At 41.0% G+C, this 16,553-nt stretch overlaps 1 protein-coding gene across 4 annotated transcripts; it reads left to right on the top strand.

Moving 5' to 3' along the window:
• The first annotated feature begins 497 nt into the window (after nucleotides 1-497).
• SLITRK4 (SLIT and NTRK like family member 4) lies at nucleotides 498-7,607 on the top strand. Of its 4 annotated transcripts, none has more exons than XM_038748086.1 (2): nucleotides 498-659; nucleotides 4,044-7,607. In XM_038748086.1, the coding sequence occupies exon 2, from the start codon at nucleotides 4,095-4,097 to the stop codon at nucleotides 6,609-6,611; it is 2,517 nt and encodes an 838-aa protein (XP_038604014.1). In that variant the 5' UTR covers nucleotides 498-659; nucleotides 4,044-4,094; the 3' UTR covers nucleotides 6,612-7,607. The 4 variants fall into 4 exon arrangements, with proteins under 4 accessions (XP_038604014.1, XP_038604016.1, XP_038604017.1 ...); XM_038748088.1 differs by lacking the exon at nucleotides 498-659 and adding an exon at nucleotides 1,043-1,145; XM_038748089.1 differs by lacking the exon at nucleotides 498-659 and adding an exon at nucleotides 1,535-1,600.
• The last annotated feature ends 8,946 nt before the right edge of the window (nucleotides 7,608-16,553 follow it).

Genomic DNA, 16,553 nt, shown 5'->3' with positions numbered 1-16,553 from the left:
ACCCTTGTAAGGTGTGTTGGGGGGCCGGGGGCTTGTGTGTTTGTGTGAGGGATGGGGCAGGGGGAGGTAAGGGAGACTCTTGTAAGGTGTGTTGGGGGGCTGGGGGCTTGTGTGTTTGTGTGAGGGATGGGGCAGGGGGAGGTAAGGGAGACGCTGTGTGTTGGGGGCGGGAGGCGTGTGTGTGTGTTTGTGTGTGAGGGATAGGGCAGGGGGAGGTGCGGGAGACCCTTGTAATGTGTGTTGGGGGGCCGGGGGCTTGTGTGTGTGTGTGTGTGTGTGAGGGATGGGGCAGGGGGGAGGTGAGCGTGTAGAACAGGTGCTGTTTGTTTCAAGCGTTTAGTCCAGTGCTCTGTACACATTAAGCGCTCAATAAATACTATTGAATAATGATAATAATAATAATAATAATGACAGTGGTATTTGTTAAGCGCTTCCTGTGTGCGAAGCACTGTTCCGAATGAATGAATGCGCGTGAGGAGCAGCTAGGTGAGGGTGCACGCGTGTGACGGCGTGTTGTGTGTTGTGCGTGTGTGTCCGGGTGTCGAGCGAGCGTGTGTGCGCCGCGGAGCCCAAGTCCACAGCCCGTCGAGACCCAATCGCGGAAACTGCAGAGCGGAGAGCGCGGCGGCCGGGGACGGATCCCAACCGGGGGAGGGAAGGTAATAATATTGATGACGGTATCCCCTGGGCGCTTACAGTGTGCCAAGCACTGTGCTAGGCGCTGGGCGCGTTTCCCCACCGACGAAGCCCCCGGGATTTGGAGAGAGGGGGAGGAGAGGGGGAGGCTCTCCCAACCAACCCATTTGGCTTTCCCTAAAACCGGTGCCATCGCCTTTCCCCGCAGAATAAAAAGAAGCCGCCCCTGCCCCCGATTTTTGCTCGGTGGCTTCGAGTGATGGTTTTTGCGTCCCCCCCCCGTCCCCCCCTCCTTGGATCCAGAGGGATGGCTGGCTCCTCTCTTCCCAAATCCCTCTCTCCCCGGCCGTGTTCCTTGACTGCGGACCGGGGGATTGACGGCCGGGGGCCCAGACCCGGGGAGCTGAAGCATCTGCGAAGATCTCCCGGGTAACTAGGAGCCCCCGCAAGGAGGAGGAGAGACCCAAGACAGAGCCCGAGAGGGACAGACTTTGCAAAGGGGCCGAAAGGTTGGTGCAAAGGGGACCATTCCCCTCCCCTCCCCAAAAAAAGGCAGGAAAGGACCCATCCCTGATCTTCTCCTCCTCTCCTTTCCAGGATGGCCCCGGTTCGGTCCATCTGGGGGTGAACCCCTTTGCCTCCTCCCACCCCAACATGGCATTTCTCCTCTTAGGGTCCAATCAATCAATCAATCGTATTTATTGAGCGCTTACTATGTGCAGAGCGCTCCAGAGAGGAGGAGGAGGAGACCCTCCTGGAGCTCGCCCCCTGCGAGATGTGAGCGCTCTGGGAAATGTGCCCAGGCCCGGTCCTTGCCACTAGCCAGGTGGCTACCACTAGCCTCCCGCCTGCTGCTGCTGCTGCTGCTAGACACCCCAGGCTCCGGCCACCGTTGTTGCGGTACAGCATTGCGGTACTCTCCCAGCCCATCTCCAACCTCAACATCCATCTCTGGCTCCAGGAGGTAACGGCAGAATCGGGATTTCCCCGCGGCTAGAATTATTCTTTTCTATACATATATATCTATAGAACATCTATCTATAGAGATGGATAGATTTTCCGGCAGGATGCTTCACTGGCCATCTTCTTCCAGGCTTCTCGGCTAGCCCTACTCTCTGGGATCCTCCTCTCTGAAGTGGGACGGGGAAGGTGCCTTCCACTTTGGGGTAGCTGTGTTCTGGGGGGGAGAAAAAAGGGAGATTCTGGGGAACACAGAGACATGCTGGGCACAGGGATTCATGGCACCAGCATTCCCCAAGCAAGCTCTCTCTCTCTTTCCGTTTTAAACCGGAGGATTTCCATCTTCTTTAACGATTCTAGAGCGGCTCAGCAAAATGAGAGGCGCATCTTTAAGATGAACATCTTCTGTCTGGCTCCCTCTAGTTCCTTTGCCCTGTGTTTTTTCCCTCCCTTTCTTCCTTTCTCTCTGCTCTCTCCCTGTAGTTCTTCTGCCCTCTTTCTGGTTCCCAGTACTCCCGCGTTCCTCCTTCCAGCTCTTCCTTTTCATCCCCTTCTCCCTGGAATCTTTCTCATGCTCCCTTTCTTCCAGCTGGCTCCTGCCTTCTCGGTTTCCCATGGAGCTGCTGCTTTTAACTTCCCCTTAGCTCTTCCTTGGTTCACTCTCTTCTACCCACGCTGGGGAAAGGGGAGGGGGGTAGGGAAAAGAAGATGGGGAGAGCAGGAAAGAACCAGGAGGGGGAGGAAAGCTCCGTTTTCTGAACACATCTTAGGAGCTCTCGATGTGCCCGATTTGTACTTTTTTTTTTAAAGGGAAAAAAAGAAACAGTAAATAGAAGTGGCATAATTGATGCTAAATGGTTATGGAAAGACACATTCGTATCAGGGCATTGGGAACTTGAAAAATCGAATTTTACCATGAAAATGGCTTGGAGATTTTGGTGGGCTCATACTTGGGATTTACGACTTTGTTTTGCACCGACGATCACATCACCCTGAAGGAGGCTTTTGAGTTTGTGTGTGTGCATCTAGAGTCTAATTTAAGGTTTTAGCTACGTATGTGCATTGAGTGATTTTGAGTTTTATTCAAATGAGACTTCAGAGTTCTGGCTATTGGATCGTTTCTATTTTGACATTTTATTTAAAATGACGATTTATTCTTCTGGGTTAAAATGCAGAAATTATCTATATGACCTTCTTTCACTGCATCATTTCTAGTTGGGGGCTGAGGTTTTTGGGTTTTTTTTATCTTTTAATCAACATATGGGAGAGACCATATGGAGAGCGCAGCGGTAGGGTGGCATGTTTTTGTTCACTGTGAGGAAAAAAACAGTGCAGATAAACTTAATTTTTTTTTTAAAAATGGTATTTTAAAGTTCATTTTCATTCGTGTACTTAGAACGTCTTACAGAAACACGTTTGTGGGTACGGGTCGTGTGTGCATTAGGCAGAGACGAAATGCATTTGTTCTCTTAGCATTTAAAACTCTGTCAATAAGTGATGATCCATTTGCATAAAATTAGGGCTATGCGGAGAGTGGGGAAAACAGGATCTAGAAACCGCTGAATCGAGATGAAAACGGGCCCGGCCTATTTTAGCGTATCCACCGAGGGAGTTGTATGGGAATTTCATATGTGGACTCCACTTGCATGATGGCAGGCAACGGAGGGAATGGAATGCCGTAGAACACCTCGGTCACCACCTGAAGAGGAGAAGGAGGAACAAGAAAGAGGGTGGGGGAAGGACTCTGGGAAAGTTGCCCCCAGTCACCACCTGAAGAGGAGAAGAGGAACGAGAAAGAGGGTGAGGGAAGGACTCGGGGGAAAATGTCACTGTGGACCAGGTAGCAGTTACGTTTCCCTGAAAGGACCTCTTTTGGATCCCCGGGGACCAGGTTTCGATGTTACGAGACCAGTGTGTCAGCTATACCGTTTCTTCCTATTCCCCCGTTATTTCTCACCATCGTAATAATGCTGGCTTCCGCAGTGCCTGTTGCACGACTTGATTATGTCCCTCCGGAGGCCTCTTAATTCATTACTGGCATTGATGGGCAGCCCACATTTCGCTCCCTTCTCATGTGGCTGTCCTCTACACCCCGAAATTCCTCGGTATTTCCATCTCTGGCCCTGAGCATGCGGAGTAGATCGGGACCATCTGGGTCACAGTAAGTCTTCCGAGGCTAAGGCAGTGGGAAAAGGAATAAGCTCCCAAATGTTATTCTTGAACAGCAATTGGTTCCCTAACCCTCCCGCGTTATGTAATGTCCGAATACATCATCATTGCTCTCTCGGTAAGCTTTTAGTGGGCTCCCAGTCAATTTTGGTCTACTTCACCCTAAGTTTTTGGTGGCTTTAAAGCATTTGTTTATTAGTTCACCGGCATGCAGTCTGAACCCAAATGGGTGAGCAGATAATAAGCATTGAAAGACTTTTTTTCTTTTTATTTTTTAGATTCTTTATCTTTATTCCCGAAGCATAACGTTGTTTGCTGATCAGAAGAAGATGTTTCTCTGGCTCTTTCTGGTTTTGTCAACCCCTGTTTCGTCCTGGGCAAGTGCAGATTCTGACATGTCGGTGGAAATCTGCAATGTGTGCTCCTGCGTGTCAGTTGAGAATGTTCTGTATGTCAACTGTGAGAAGGTTTCGGTCTTCAGACCAAACCAGCTGAAGCCTCCCTGGTCGAATTTTTACCACCTCAACTTTCAAAACAACTTACTAATCATCCTCTACCCAAACACGTTTCTGAATTTTTCACACGCAGTTTCCCTGCAGCTGGGGAATAATAAATTGCAGAACATTGAGGGAGGAGCCTTCCTTGGGCTCAGTGCACTAAAGCAGTTGCACTTGAACAACAATGAATTAAAGATTCTCCGAGCTGACACTTTCCTTGGCATAGAGAACTTGGAGTATCTCCAGGCTGACTACAATTTAATCAAGTATATTGAACGGGGAGCCTTCAATAAGCTCCACAAGCTGAAAGTTCTCATTCTTAATGACAATCTGATTTCATTCCTTCCCGACAACATTTTTCGATTCGCTTCCTTGACCCACCTGGACATCCGAGGGAACAGAATTCAGAAGTTGCCCTACATCGGCGTTCTGGAACACATCGGGCGCGTTGTTGAATTGCAGCTGGAAGACAACCCCTGGAATTGTACCTGTGATTTGTTGCCTCTCAAAGCCTGGCTGGAGAATATGCCCTATAACATCTACATCGGAGAAGCCATCTGTGAAACTCCCAGTGACTTGTATGGAAGGCTTCTGAAAGAAACCAACAAACAAGAATTGTGCGCCATGGGAACCGGGAGCGACTTCGACGTGCGGATTCTGCCGCCCTCTCAGCTGGAGAGCGGCTACACGACCCCCGGTGACCACACCTCGCAAACATCACCGCACCGATTAGTGACCAAGCCGCCGAAGACCACTAATCCCTCCAAGATCTCGGGAATAGTAGCAGGCAAAGCCCTATCGAACCGTAATCTCAGTCAGATCGTGTCTTATCAGACCAGGGTGCCTCCGCTGATGCCTTGTCCGGTCCCGTGTTTCTGCAAGACGCATCCTTCCGATCTGGGATTAAGCGTGAACTGCCAAGAGAAAAACATACGGTCCATGGCTGAGCTGGTCCCCAAACCTTTAAATGCCAAGAAGCTGCACGTAAACGGCAACGGCATTAAAGATGTGGCCACGTCAGACTTCAGTGAGTTCGAAGGGCTGGATTTACTGCATTTAGGCAGCAATCAGATCACGGCCATCAAGGGTGAAGTATTCCACAACCTCACCAATTTACGGCGGCTCTATCTCAACGGCAATCAGATAGAGCGCCTGAGTCCCGAGATGTTTATGGGCCTTCACAATCTTCAGTATCTGTATTTGGAATACAATTTGATCAAGGAGATTTTAGCCGGCACCTTCGACCTGATGCCCAGTCTGCAGTTGCTGTACTTGAACAACAACCTCCTGAGGAGCCTGCCGGCTTACATTTTCGCCGGCGCACCCCTCGCTCGCCTGAACCTGAGGAACAACAAATTCATGTATCTACCCGTAAGCGGCGTGCTCGATCAGCTTCGCTCTCTCTCCCAGATTGACTTGGAAGGCAATCCGTGGGACTGCACTTGCGACCTGGTGGCCCTGAAGCTGTGGCTGGAGAAGTTGAACGACGGTATCGTCGTCAAGGAGCTGAGGTGCGAGACGCCCGTGCAGTTCGCCAACATCGAACTGAAGTCCCTCAAGAATGAAATCTTGTGTCCCAAGCTGTTGAACAGGCCGCCCGCTCAGTTCACTAGCCCGGCACCCGCCATCTCCCTGACGACGCCCCTGGGGCCCATCCGAAGTCCGCCGGGCGGCCCAGTGCCCCTGTCGATTTTAATCTTGAGCATCCTTGTCGTCCTGATTTTAACGGTCTTCGTCGCTTTCTGCCTGCTCGTCTTCGTGCTGCGGCGCAACAAGAAGCCCGCCGTGAAGCACGAAGGACTGGGGACCCAAGAATGCAACGCCATGCAGCTGCAGCTCAGGAAGCCCGATCACAAGGCCGGTAAGAAGGATACACTGGCGGCAGAAGCGTTCATTCCTCAGACCATTGAACAGATGAGTAAGAGTCACACCTGTGGCTTGAAAGAGTCAGAGACGGGTTTCACCTTCTCGGATCCTCCGGGGCAGAAGGTCCTTCTGCGAAACATCTCGGAGAAGGAGAAGGATTTGCTGCACGTGGATTCGAGGAAAAGACTGAGCACAATCGATGAACTGGACGAATTGTTCCCCGGCAGGGATTCGAATGTATTTATTCAGAACTTTCTGGAAAGCAAAAAGGAGTACAACAGTATAGGGGTCAGTGGCTTTGAGATCCGTTACCCGGAAAAACAGCAAGACAAAAAAAATAAGAAATCACTCATAGGGGGTAATCACAGTAAGATCGTTGTAGAGCAGAGAAAAAGTGAATATTTTGAACTAAAAGCCAAACTTCAGGGTACTCCTGACTACCTACAAGTCCTTGAAGAGCAAACAGCTTTGAACAAAATATAGGTCATGCAATCTTATTTCGTACAGAGAACATTTATTTAATGATGAAAGTGCCTTTTGTTGACTCCTCACTTCCAAATACTATATTAATGATAGGCATAGAGGCAGGTTTTCCTGGGGGGTTTCACTGAGCGTAGCTGCAGATGATTTTGCAAAGTAGAAGAAAGTTTCCTTAACAGACTTACCGTGTAAAATGTAGGCCCTGTGGAATCCTGGAAGGATACTACAAACTCTATTGCCAAAGGGATGCTTTATACCACATAATACATTGAATTTAACCTCAAGAGGCATATGTGTTTTGTACCCTAATGCAAAACCTTCATCTCCTTGTGATTTGTTAAGCAAACACAAGAAAACTGGTACCGAGTGCTCGTACCTCAGCTGGGTTCTTCACCTTGCACGCGGATTAAGTTGGAGGAACTGAAGTAGTCCTTTGATTTGTGGCATTGTACCAACTCCGTTTAAAGATTATCTGAAAAGTAGAAAAAAACAAACAAACAAAAGCAAACAAACAAAAAAAAAAAAAACAGCATGCAAAGAGAGAACATTCGATAGTATTTGTAAATCGGTAACATTTCCGGCCTGCATCTTGAAACCACGGGATTTATCATGTTAAATTGTGCAAATATTTGTTTAAAACAGACCATGGATTACATACCTACGAAATAAATTTGACCTCTTTAAGCATACCTGTCTATACGTAAAACTTAAAAGAAAAAAGTTCAACCTGAGTTTTACAGCATTTGTGGTGATCTGAAGAATTACTTGATGTTTATGCAGAATTAAATATGAATCCAACTAAACTAAGACTAGAGTTTGTTCTCAGTTATGCGAAATATCCACAATCCTAAAAGGTTGTCCAAAATGTTCTAGTGCTTACTGTGTGAGCGTACCAGAAACTATTTTTGTAATACAATTCATATTTATGAAATACTTTGTATACTAAATACAAACATATGTACTCCTTATTATGTATTTAATATGCCTGACGTTTTCCTGATCACGGTGCATTAATCATTAAATATCAATTAAAACTGAAAGATATACCAAACAGAAAGTGATGATGAAGTGTATAGAATTATTTTGGAGTATGTGATCAGGTATAATGAAAAAAAAAGTTGTTCTGTGCTATCGTGAAACTTAGCATATTATTTTAATTTCAGATTTCTTGCCAACTGTGCATTTTAAAATAGATTTATTACTTTTATAGTATTGTGTCTCGGCAGTTGTTCTTTGCCATCTGATGTCTTGCTTTTCAGGATTCTGCAGCTTAATCTGAATAGTTTTCACTTAAAAGTATTTACAAAAGTTAATGAGTAAGGTTAATAATTCAATTTTATACGCATCAGTATCCTGCTCTTTCATCTCTCTGATCATTATCAGATACTCAAACAGAACAGTCAGCATCATGGCAATCTCTGCTGTTAAAGTCACACTGTAAAACACATTTATTGGTTTCAGAGCAATTTGCAACATTTTATAGTCCAAACCGCCAAATATCACAGTGCTGCTTAGGGTAATATGAAGTTGTTAACAAAAATTGGTCAAGAGAATGGAAATAGCCAATGAAGATGTTATCACACTGTAAGTGGTTAGAGTCTCAAATAAGTAGTGGCTCTATACTGGGAAAATATCATGCAAAAACCTGCCCTTTACTTGAACTGCCCTCAGACCTTTTTTAAAAAAAAAAAATTCCCATTTTTGAAATTGAGTCTTTCATCAATTGAAGTTTTAACAAAAGTAAACACAGAGTTTCTTCTTGAATTTTTGGTATCAAATATAGTTTTAGTAATGACTTTGCAGTTTGCTCTCCCTGCAGTTCAGTCATGAAACCTAATTTTCAGGTTTTGCAGATGTTCCTTGGGAATACATCTTGGCAAAAGTCTGAATGATTTTTAATGACTGATTAAAAAAAAATTTTTTTTTGAAGGAGAACCACAAGTACAGATGAACCATTTTAACTCATTTGTCAGTACTCTTACAGATGTTGGTTTTATTTGTCACCAAGACAATGAGAGCTTTACCTGTAAGGAAATTCCTTAGTTGTGTTTCTGATACTGAAAAAGACATCCTTGGCCATAGGCATGCGTAGTTCTTTATTTTTAACAAAAAATTCATGAGGGTTTTTTAATGTGCCATTATTATGTATGCATGCATCCATGGATTAGAGAGTTTCTGAAAGAATATTGACATGATAAGATGCAAACACGCTCAAGAAAGTACTTCAGCTCATCCTTGTCAATGGTGTATAGATCGAGGAATCTTAATAAGGATCTGATGCGATGGACTGTAATGACTCCATCAGTGAGCTGGGTCACTGTAACCTGACCACGCTTTTCAGTAAGGAGATGCTCTGAGGATGTTTCGGGGAATTTCGATTGGGAGCATACCTGACGTACTTTGAAAGATCTTTATTGCATTATTGGGATGTGTCTCACGCCTTTCTGTCGATAGAGAGAAAATTTTGATTTCCTAAGAAGTCTATTAAATGAAAACGTGTGTGTGGTTTTTTTTAAAAGTACCAATTGAAATGGAGTGACGATTGGTAAGCTTTTGACCCACCATCCTTAACCAAATTCATTGTGCCTATATTTGACAGCATATGCTCTGTATTGCACAGATCTCTCCGACTTTACTCGCGTAATGTTTAGCGATAATGTACCCAGGCATAATAGGTTTTCGTTGAATGCAAAAGCAGTTGGAATACTGTATGTATGTCCGTGTCATGTTGGTTTAAATTACAACCTTGATGTCAGTTTAGCCCATCGAGGGGCAATGTTTATGTTGGGCTGCACTTTTAATAGAACTTTTGTTCAAACCTAGGAAAGTCAAGAAATGCAACTTTTCTATATGGCGACACAGAAGTGTGCTACTTGGCATAATATCCAGTTGAAGGGACGCTACTGAACTTGTTGTGAAGAAAATTAGATAATACAAAAGCAATGAAGGTTTAGGATAATATATTGTGCTCCTGTATTATAAAACAAGTTTTAAATTATTTTTTTATGAAATCAATAAAGATTAATCATTTCTTTAAAATAATGAAGCTTTGTGTAATTTTATCAAGAATAGATTTCCAAGCAAATACAGGGGTTTCAAGCCTATAAACCAATTTATTTTTAATATTTAGTTTTCCATATCTGAATAGTAAACTATGAAGTTAATTATAAAAACAATTCAAATCTGATTTTTTAATAGCGTTTTGAAAGCCATAACAGCTTAACTTATAGGCATGTCCCTGGGTAATGTTAACCATTATTTCAGAGTTGACAGAATACACATAGAAATTTATGGTGGTAATACAATATGATTTGCATGATTTGTACATTGATACTGTTTGAAATGAGCACAGCGAGATTTTTTTTTCTTTTGGTTGCATCCAAAGAGTTGGGGAGTAAGTATATGATGAATGTATTTACTATCATTATTTTGAAATTAAATAAAGAAACCAAATGGTATTGTTTTTAACCCTGTTTTGATCATTGATATTTTTAGGCTGGTTTATATAAGATACAGCTAATTTACCACCCAGTATAATTTCAATCAAAACAAAGATGATTTAAATGCATTTTGTTTGCATTCAACAACATTAAGCAATTTGACCAAATAACTAAACTGTTTTTGTACGCAAATATTGATGAAATTGTTTGATACAAATATTCCTGAAACAAGACTTTGTAAAGCATGTTTGTCTTTCAATTAATTTTTCAAAATAATCCCAAAATGTGTTACCTTATATAGGTTTGCATAAGATGATTTTTATATTATTTATATTTTGCACTTCATTGTATAATTCAAATGTTAGTAGACATATTCCTATATACATCTTGTCTATTCTGTTAGCTTTCATGTCTTTAAAGTGTAGCCATGAAGCATGAGAAGCAATTTATTTTGATTTTGCTTCTTCCCCTTAGCCTTGCAAATAAGCAATGTAATTTTATTGTTATTGATGATACAAAGTAAATTTCAATGGTTTATGTTTGATTATTTTCATTTTAAAATTATATTTATGGCATTTGAGGCATTCATATGGATAAATCAAACCAAGAAATCATTTTTTTCTTAAATTCTGTGTATGGTTCAGGAAAAGGGGGCTAATGACAAATACGATCATAACAGTTATTTCTAGTCTCTACTTTACTTTTCAAAAAGAGGTAAGGATCATATTTGGGCAGGAAATATTTTGTGGAGACACGAACTGAGAGTACAATAGCAAATTAAAATGAAAACATAAGGCAATTAGATAAGTAATTGAATAATTGAATAAATGCTTAATGCAAGAGCAAAGTACAGTGCTCTGCATACTGTAAGTGCTCTATAAATACCACTGATAAAAACCCAAACACACACACAAACACAGCACAAAGAGACACTTTGGTCTCATAATATTATATGGATATTTCAGGGGCATGTTTGAGTTTGATCTGGATTATTCTGTTATCCTCAGGAAAAAATATTGGCAATCAGATGGGTTTCCATGATAATTATAAGTGAATGCCTTTATACATTTCCAGGATAGGATTAAATTTCCTGTACAACACTACAGAGGCAATGTGAAAGTAGAAAACCAAGTTAAGTATCCAGTAATCAATGCTAAGCATATAGTGTGGGAAAATAACAGATTTCTTTTGAATGGAATTTATTTATATAGGTTGTCTATATCATAATTTAGGCCACCACTGGTAGTTAAGTGTTAAATATAAATATGTCAGGGTCTGCATTCTGATAATCATAAATTAGACATTTGTTTTAATTTTTAAAATCTGTGATGTTTGAAAGGCATGTTAAAAAAATATTGGTCATTGACTCTATCTGAGCTTCAGATTCCTCACTGGTAAATTAGGGTAAAATAGATTGTAAACTCCATTAGGGTTTGGGGCTGTATCCAATATGATAATCTTATGTCTATCCCAGCCATTGGTGCATAGTGATAATGCCTGAAACTTGATGTTTTTTAAAGAGTAAAAAATAATATTTCATCAATTTTTCAGTTAGTGAAACTACTTTATTTATTGTTCACTTAGACCATGACTTCTCCAGTTAGCAAGGAGAATTAAAACATATACTGATAATTCACTCGAAACCACTCATTTTAATGTCTGTATATTTCAGGGGAAAGAATCTCATTTTTTCATTGTTGATGTTGTTATTCGTTAAGGACTTACTGTCTGCTGGCATATAGTATAAGTGCTGGGGTTGATAAGTGTTAAATCAGGTTGAACACAGTCTAAGATTATGATCAGTGAAAAAATCAGCCTTCTTATGCCTCTGGGCACTTCCTTGATTTCTGGTAATTTCTACTTTCTTATGAATTTTTTTTTTCATCATATGAACCTATCCCTAGAAGATTTAATATTTGGAATTTTCTCATATTTCGAAGGTTGTAGAAGTTTAGTTCAGAGATATTGTCAGGAAAAAGGTATTTCAAACACAGGTTCAATGTAGTGTGAAAGTCTCTGTGTGCCATCCCAACCTTCAAAATATGAGGTCGTCAAGAAAATGCATTTCCTAGACATCCACAGTGTGGGGTTAAGCTACCAAGTATTAAAAACTTATTTATGAATTCAAGTTTGTTTTGTTAATTTTCTTAAGGGATCCAGAGCCTGGGTGGAGAACCCTAGATGTTGATATTTGAATAATTTCCACCTTAAGCTGCATAAAATTGCTTTGTTTGTTTTTGTTGTTGTTGTTTTTGTTTTAATGTGTGTTTTTAAGATGGATATCTGTGAAGGAAAAGATGGAGTTGATCAAGAGAAGGATTTTATATTTCATTTGGATGTGAATTCCAAGCTGAAATCTTGTCAAATTCCATCAATTGAAGAAGGTTATTTTTTTTTTTTCCAACTGTGACGGGGTTATCAGACCCAGAAAGTAAACAAGCATGTGTTTGATTGGACTTGGAACTGTAGAGTGAGGTGAGTGTATTTCATTTAACACAAGAATAATAGCAAATATTGTAGATATGTGGACCTCAAACCTCAAAAGCGACAGTTGGCTATGTGTTTTGAATCGTTGGTTTTTTTCAAACACTCCACATCTGATCCGAAGCTGCAGATTTTTGAAACGGTTTCATGCCAGAAAACGATGTATGTGCCACAGATTTCCTTGCTCCCCAGCAGGGTGTTTACAGGTTTGCCAAGTCTTCACTGCTGGAAATTCTTCACTTCTAATATTTTCTCACAACAAATTTGAGCCATGGAACCAAATAGCTTGAGGGTATTTTGCAGTCTGTTGCCTGATCGCTAATAAGAGCACCAAAAATTAAAGATCAGAAACCTGAATTTTTGTAAATTTGATATGAAATTATTAACTTTTTGAAACTATTCCCATTGTCCATGATACCTACCTGTTCTTTTTTTCTGTTTTTATATAAGTAAACTACATTAATTTATTTATTAGCCTCTGACCAATTGATAAATTGGACATCAAAGAAGTGGGTAACACCAGCATTTTGTAGGGTTTGTTTTTTTAAAAAATAAGGTAATTTACATTATAGGAAGAGAACATTACGTTTACATTCACTTAATCACTTAATCCTTCCCATTTATTATATTCATTGCAAATGGAAGATGTTTTATGGTAAATGATGAGCATAAACTCCTTGCCTCTGAAGTTAATGGTACTTACCTACTGTAGTATACTCCTCCAAGTGCTTAATATAATGCTCTGCACTGAATCTAAATAAAAACAATTGTTGATGATGATGATAATGCTTATGTTATATATTGAGCACTTAACTATGTGTCAAGCATTGTTCTAAGTTCTGGGATAGATACAAATTAATCAGGTCTGTCACAGTCTCTGTCCCACATGGTTTAAATAGGAGGAAGAACAGGCACTGATTCCCCATTTTGCAATGAGGGAACTGAGGCACAGACAAATGAAGTGACCTACCCAAGGTCACACAGCAAGCAGTTGGCAGAGCTGGGATTAGAAAACGGTCCTTTTTTTTGTATTTCAATCGTATTTATTGAGCACTTACTGTGTGCAGAGCACTGTACTAAGCCCTTGGGAAAGTACAATACAGCAATAGCGAGAGACACTCCTTTGACCACAAGGAACTCACAGTTTGAGGGGGGAGAAACAGACATCAATACAAATAAAATTACATATCTATACCTAAGGGCTTTGGGGTGGGGAGAGCAAAGGGAGCAAGTCAGGGTGACATAGAAGGGAGTGGGAGATGAGGAAAAGTGGGACTTGGGAAGGCCTCTTGAAGGAGATGTGTCTTCATTAAGGCTTTGAGGTGAGGGAGAGTGATTGTCTGGCAGATTTGAGAAAGGAGAGCTTTCTAGGCCAGAGATAGGACTCACAGGCCCAAATTCTTACCAGTAAACCACACTGCTCCTCTAATTGGTTGATTCAGAATCACACCTTTAGAAAAAAGTAAACCTAAATATTTAAATAGACAATAAACTGTCAATGGTCACCTGCAGAATATTAAAGGCTTTCAGCTCAGGAATCATTATGAAATGATTCCATCTATCACGTTTTGCCATAGTTATGCTATTCCATAGTTATTCAGTCTTTTCCCTAAAAGGACTCCCATTTTATAAATCATTCACTCATTGGGTTTAAATGCTGATGTGGTGTTGTATAAATTCCCATTTTAGCAATCAATCAGAAACAGTGTGGCCTGGTGAAAAGAATATGGGCTGGGAGTCAGTGGAGCTGGGTTCTAATCCCAACTCTGCCAGTTATCTGCTATGGGACCTTAAATCATTTCACTTCTCTGTGCGTGTTACCTCATCTGTGAAATTGGGATAAAACTGTGAGCCCCTTGTGGCTAGAGACTGTGTCCAACCTGATTATCTTAAATCCACCTCAGTGCTTAGTCTATTTCCTGGCAGATAATAGCAAGAACTTGAAAAATACCGTAGAAAAGAAATGAGACAGTTTTCCAATGTGTAACTTACGTAAATAACATATACGCAACTCAAAATGTGTAAAAGCATAAGGACAGAGGAAAATAAATGCATCGTCTCAAGAGAAGAAATAAGCCAGGAAAATACCACACAATGAAAATCTAGTAAAATTGCTAGATGTGTGATCTGTGACATTTGGAACGTGTTAGTTGATGATGATGATGATGATGTCATTTGTTAAGCGCTTGCTATGTGCAAAGCACTGTTCTAAGCACTGGATGTGTTTGATAAGTGTTGATGAGTGTATTTGATCGATGGATGATCAGGATTAACCTGTAAAAACAAGATAGAAAAGAGAGGAAAAGATGAAAGGGTGGCAGACATCTGAAAATAACATCACTCTATAGGAAAAATTGGATATGATGGATCAAGGCAACCTCAACACCGGAAAGACAGAGGAAAATGCAAACGAGGAAGATTGACCTGATTGAAATGTATCTATCCCAGCACTTAGTTAAGTGCTTGGCACACAGTAAGCACCTATTAAATACCACAATTTTACTCATTCTCATATATACTCTAAGAACAGTTGAACTGTTCTTTGCCTTCCTTAGTAGTCTATGATTTCATTTGTGTTGCTGCAATTTAGAATATCTGAGAATATATAATAATATAACATCAAATCTTAACAAGAATTAAGTTCACTTGCCAATCTTTTAATGACATAAATTTGAGATAGCTCATCTACTTTTCTTCATAGTACACAAACTTTTTAGCATGGATTTGATCACAGAATTGCTGTTTCAAAATTATTATGATCATGACTGTCAATAATATCATTATTATTGTATTTGTTAAGCATTGATCATGTGTCAAGGACTGTTCTAAACATTGGGGTTACAAGTTAATCAGGTTGGACACGGTCCATGTCCCACATGGATCAAACCAGTGCTTAGAGCAATGCTTGGCATATAGTAAGCACTTAACAAATACAACAAAATAGAGAAATAAATAGTTATTAAAACGTGGCCCTTTATTCATGAGTCTAGAGCAGTACCTCTTCAAAGATTTCCATGACAATTCTTAAATATAAATGATTTGAACTGGAGCTGTTCTTTGAATGTGGCACTTGACACTACTTATGGTGAAATCTAGCTGTGTACGTGAATGTGGCTAAGATGGATGTCTGTTTTCTGTTCCCTCCCACATATTTTTCAAACACTCTTGCATTTGCTGCTCTCAGTTCTAGGGACCATGAAGGTATTCTGAAACCTCTGCTCTGAGGGAACCACCTCTTTCCAAATTCATTATTTATTTTAATGCTTGTCTCTCCCTCTAGACTGTAACCTTGTTGTGGACAGGGAATGTACCTACCAACTCTTTTTTGTGTGTTATACTCTCCCAAGCTTTTAGTTCAGTGCTCTGCACACTGAACTGATCTGTCCTCTCTTGTTTTCCAGATGCTTGAAGTTCTCTACCACATAATCTATTGTTTTGCTTCATTGTTTGTTTTAAAAGTTTGGCTGTACCCTTGCCTGCTATTCATTCATTCATTCAGTCGTATTTATTGAGCGCTTGCTGTATGCACAGCACTGTACTGTGCGCTTGGAAACTACAATTTGGCAACAGAGACAATCCCTACCCAACAACAGGCGGGCTCACAGTCTATTGATGCCTGTTTATTGTTTTGATGTCTGTCTCCCCACTTCTAGACTGTGAACCCGTTGTGGGCAGGGATTGTCTCTCTTTGTTCATTCATTCATTCATTCAATCGTATTTATTGAGCGCTTACTGTGTGTGGAGCACTGTACTAAGCGCTTGGGAAGTCCAAATTGGCAACATATAGAGACGGTCCCTACCGAACAGCAGGCTCACAGTCTAGAAGGGGGAGACAGACAACAAAACAATTTATTGAGCACTTAATACATTGTTGCTGAATAGTACTTTCCAAGCGCTTAGTACAATGCCCTGCACACAGTAAGCGCTCAGTGAATATGACTGAATGAATGAATGGATGACTGCCTATTCTAGCTTACTAATAGAACATTATTAAAATAACATGTTTTATCATTTAGTATTT

The sequence above is a fragment of the Tachyglossus aculeatus genome, chromosome 6 (genome assembly GCF_015852505.1).
Source record: "Tachyglossus aculeatus isolate mTacAcu1 chromosome 6, mTacAcu1.pri, whole genome shotgun sequence".
NCBI lineage: Eukaryota > Metazoa > Chordata > Mammalia > Monotremata > Tachyglossidae > Tachyglossus > Tachyglossus aculeatus.
The sequence above is the reverse complement of the archived record's forward strand: the minus strand, read 5'-3'. Positions and strand labels throughout refer to the sequence as shown.

What these genes read in the sequence shown, in the direction of transcription:
- SLITRK4 (XM_038748086.1), top strand. Translation starts at nt 4,095, where the DNA reads ATGTTTCTCTGGCTCTTTCTGGTTTTGTCAACCCCTGTTTCGTCCTGG.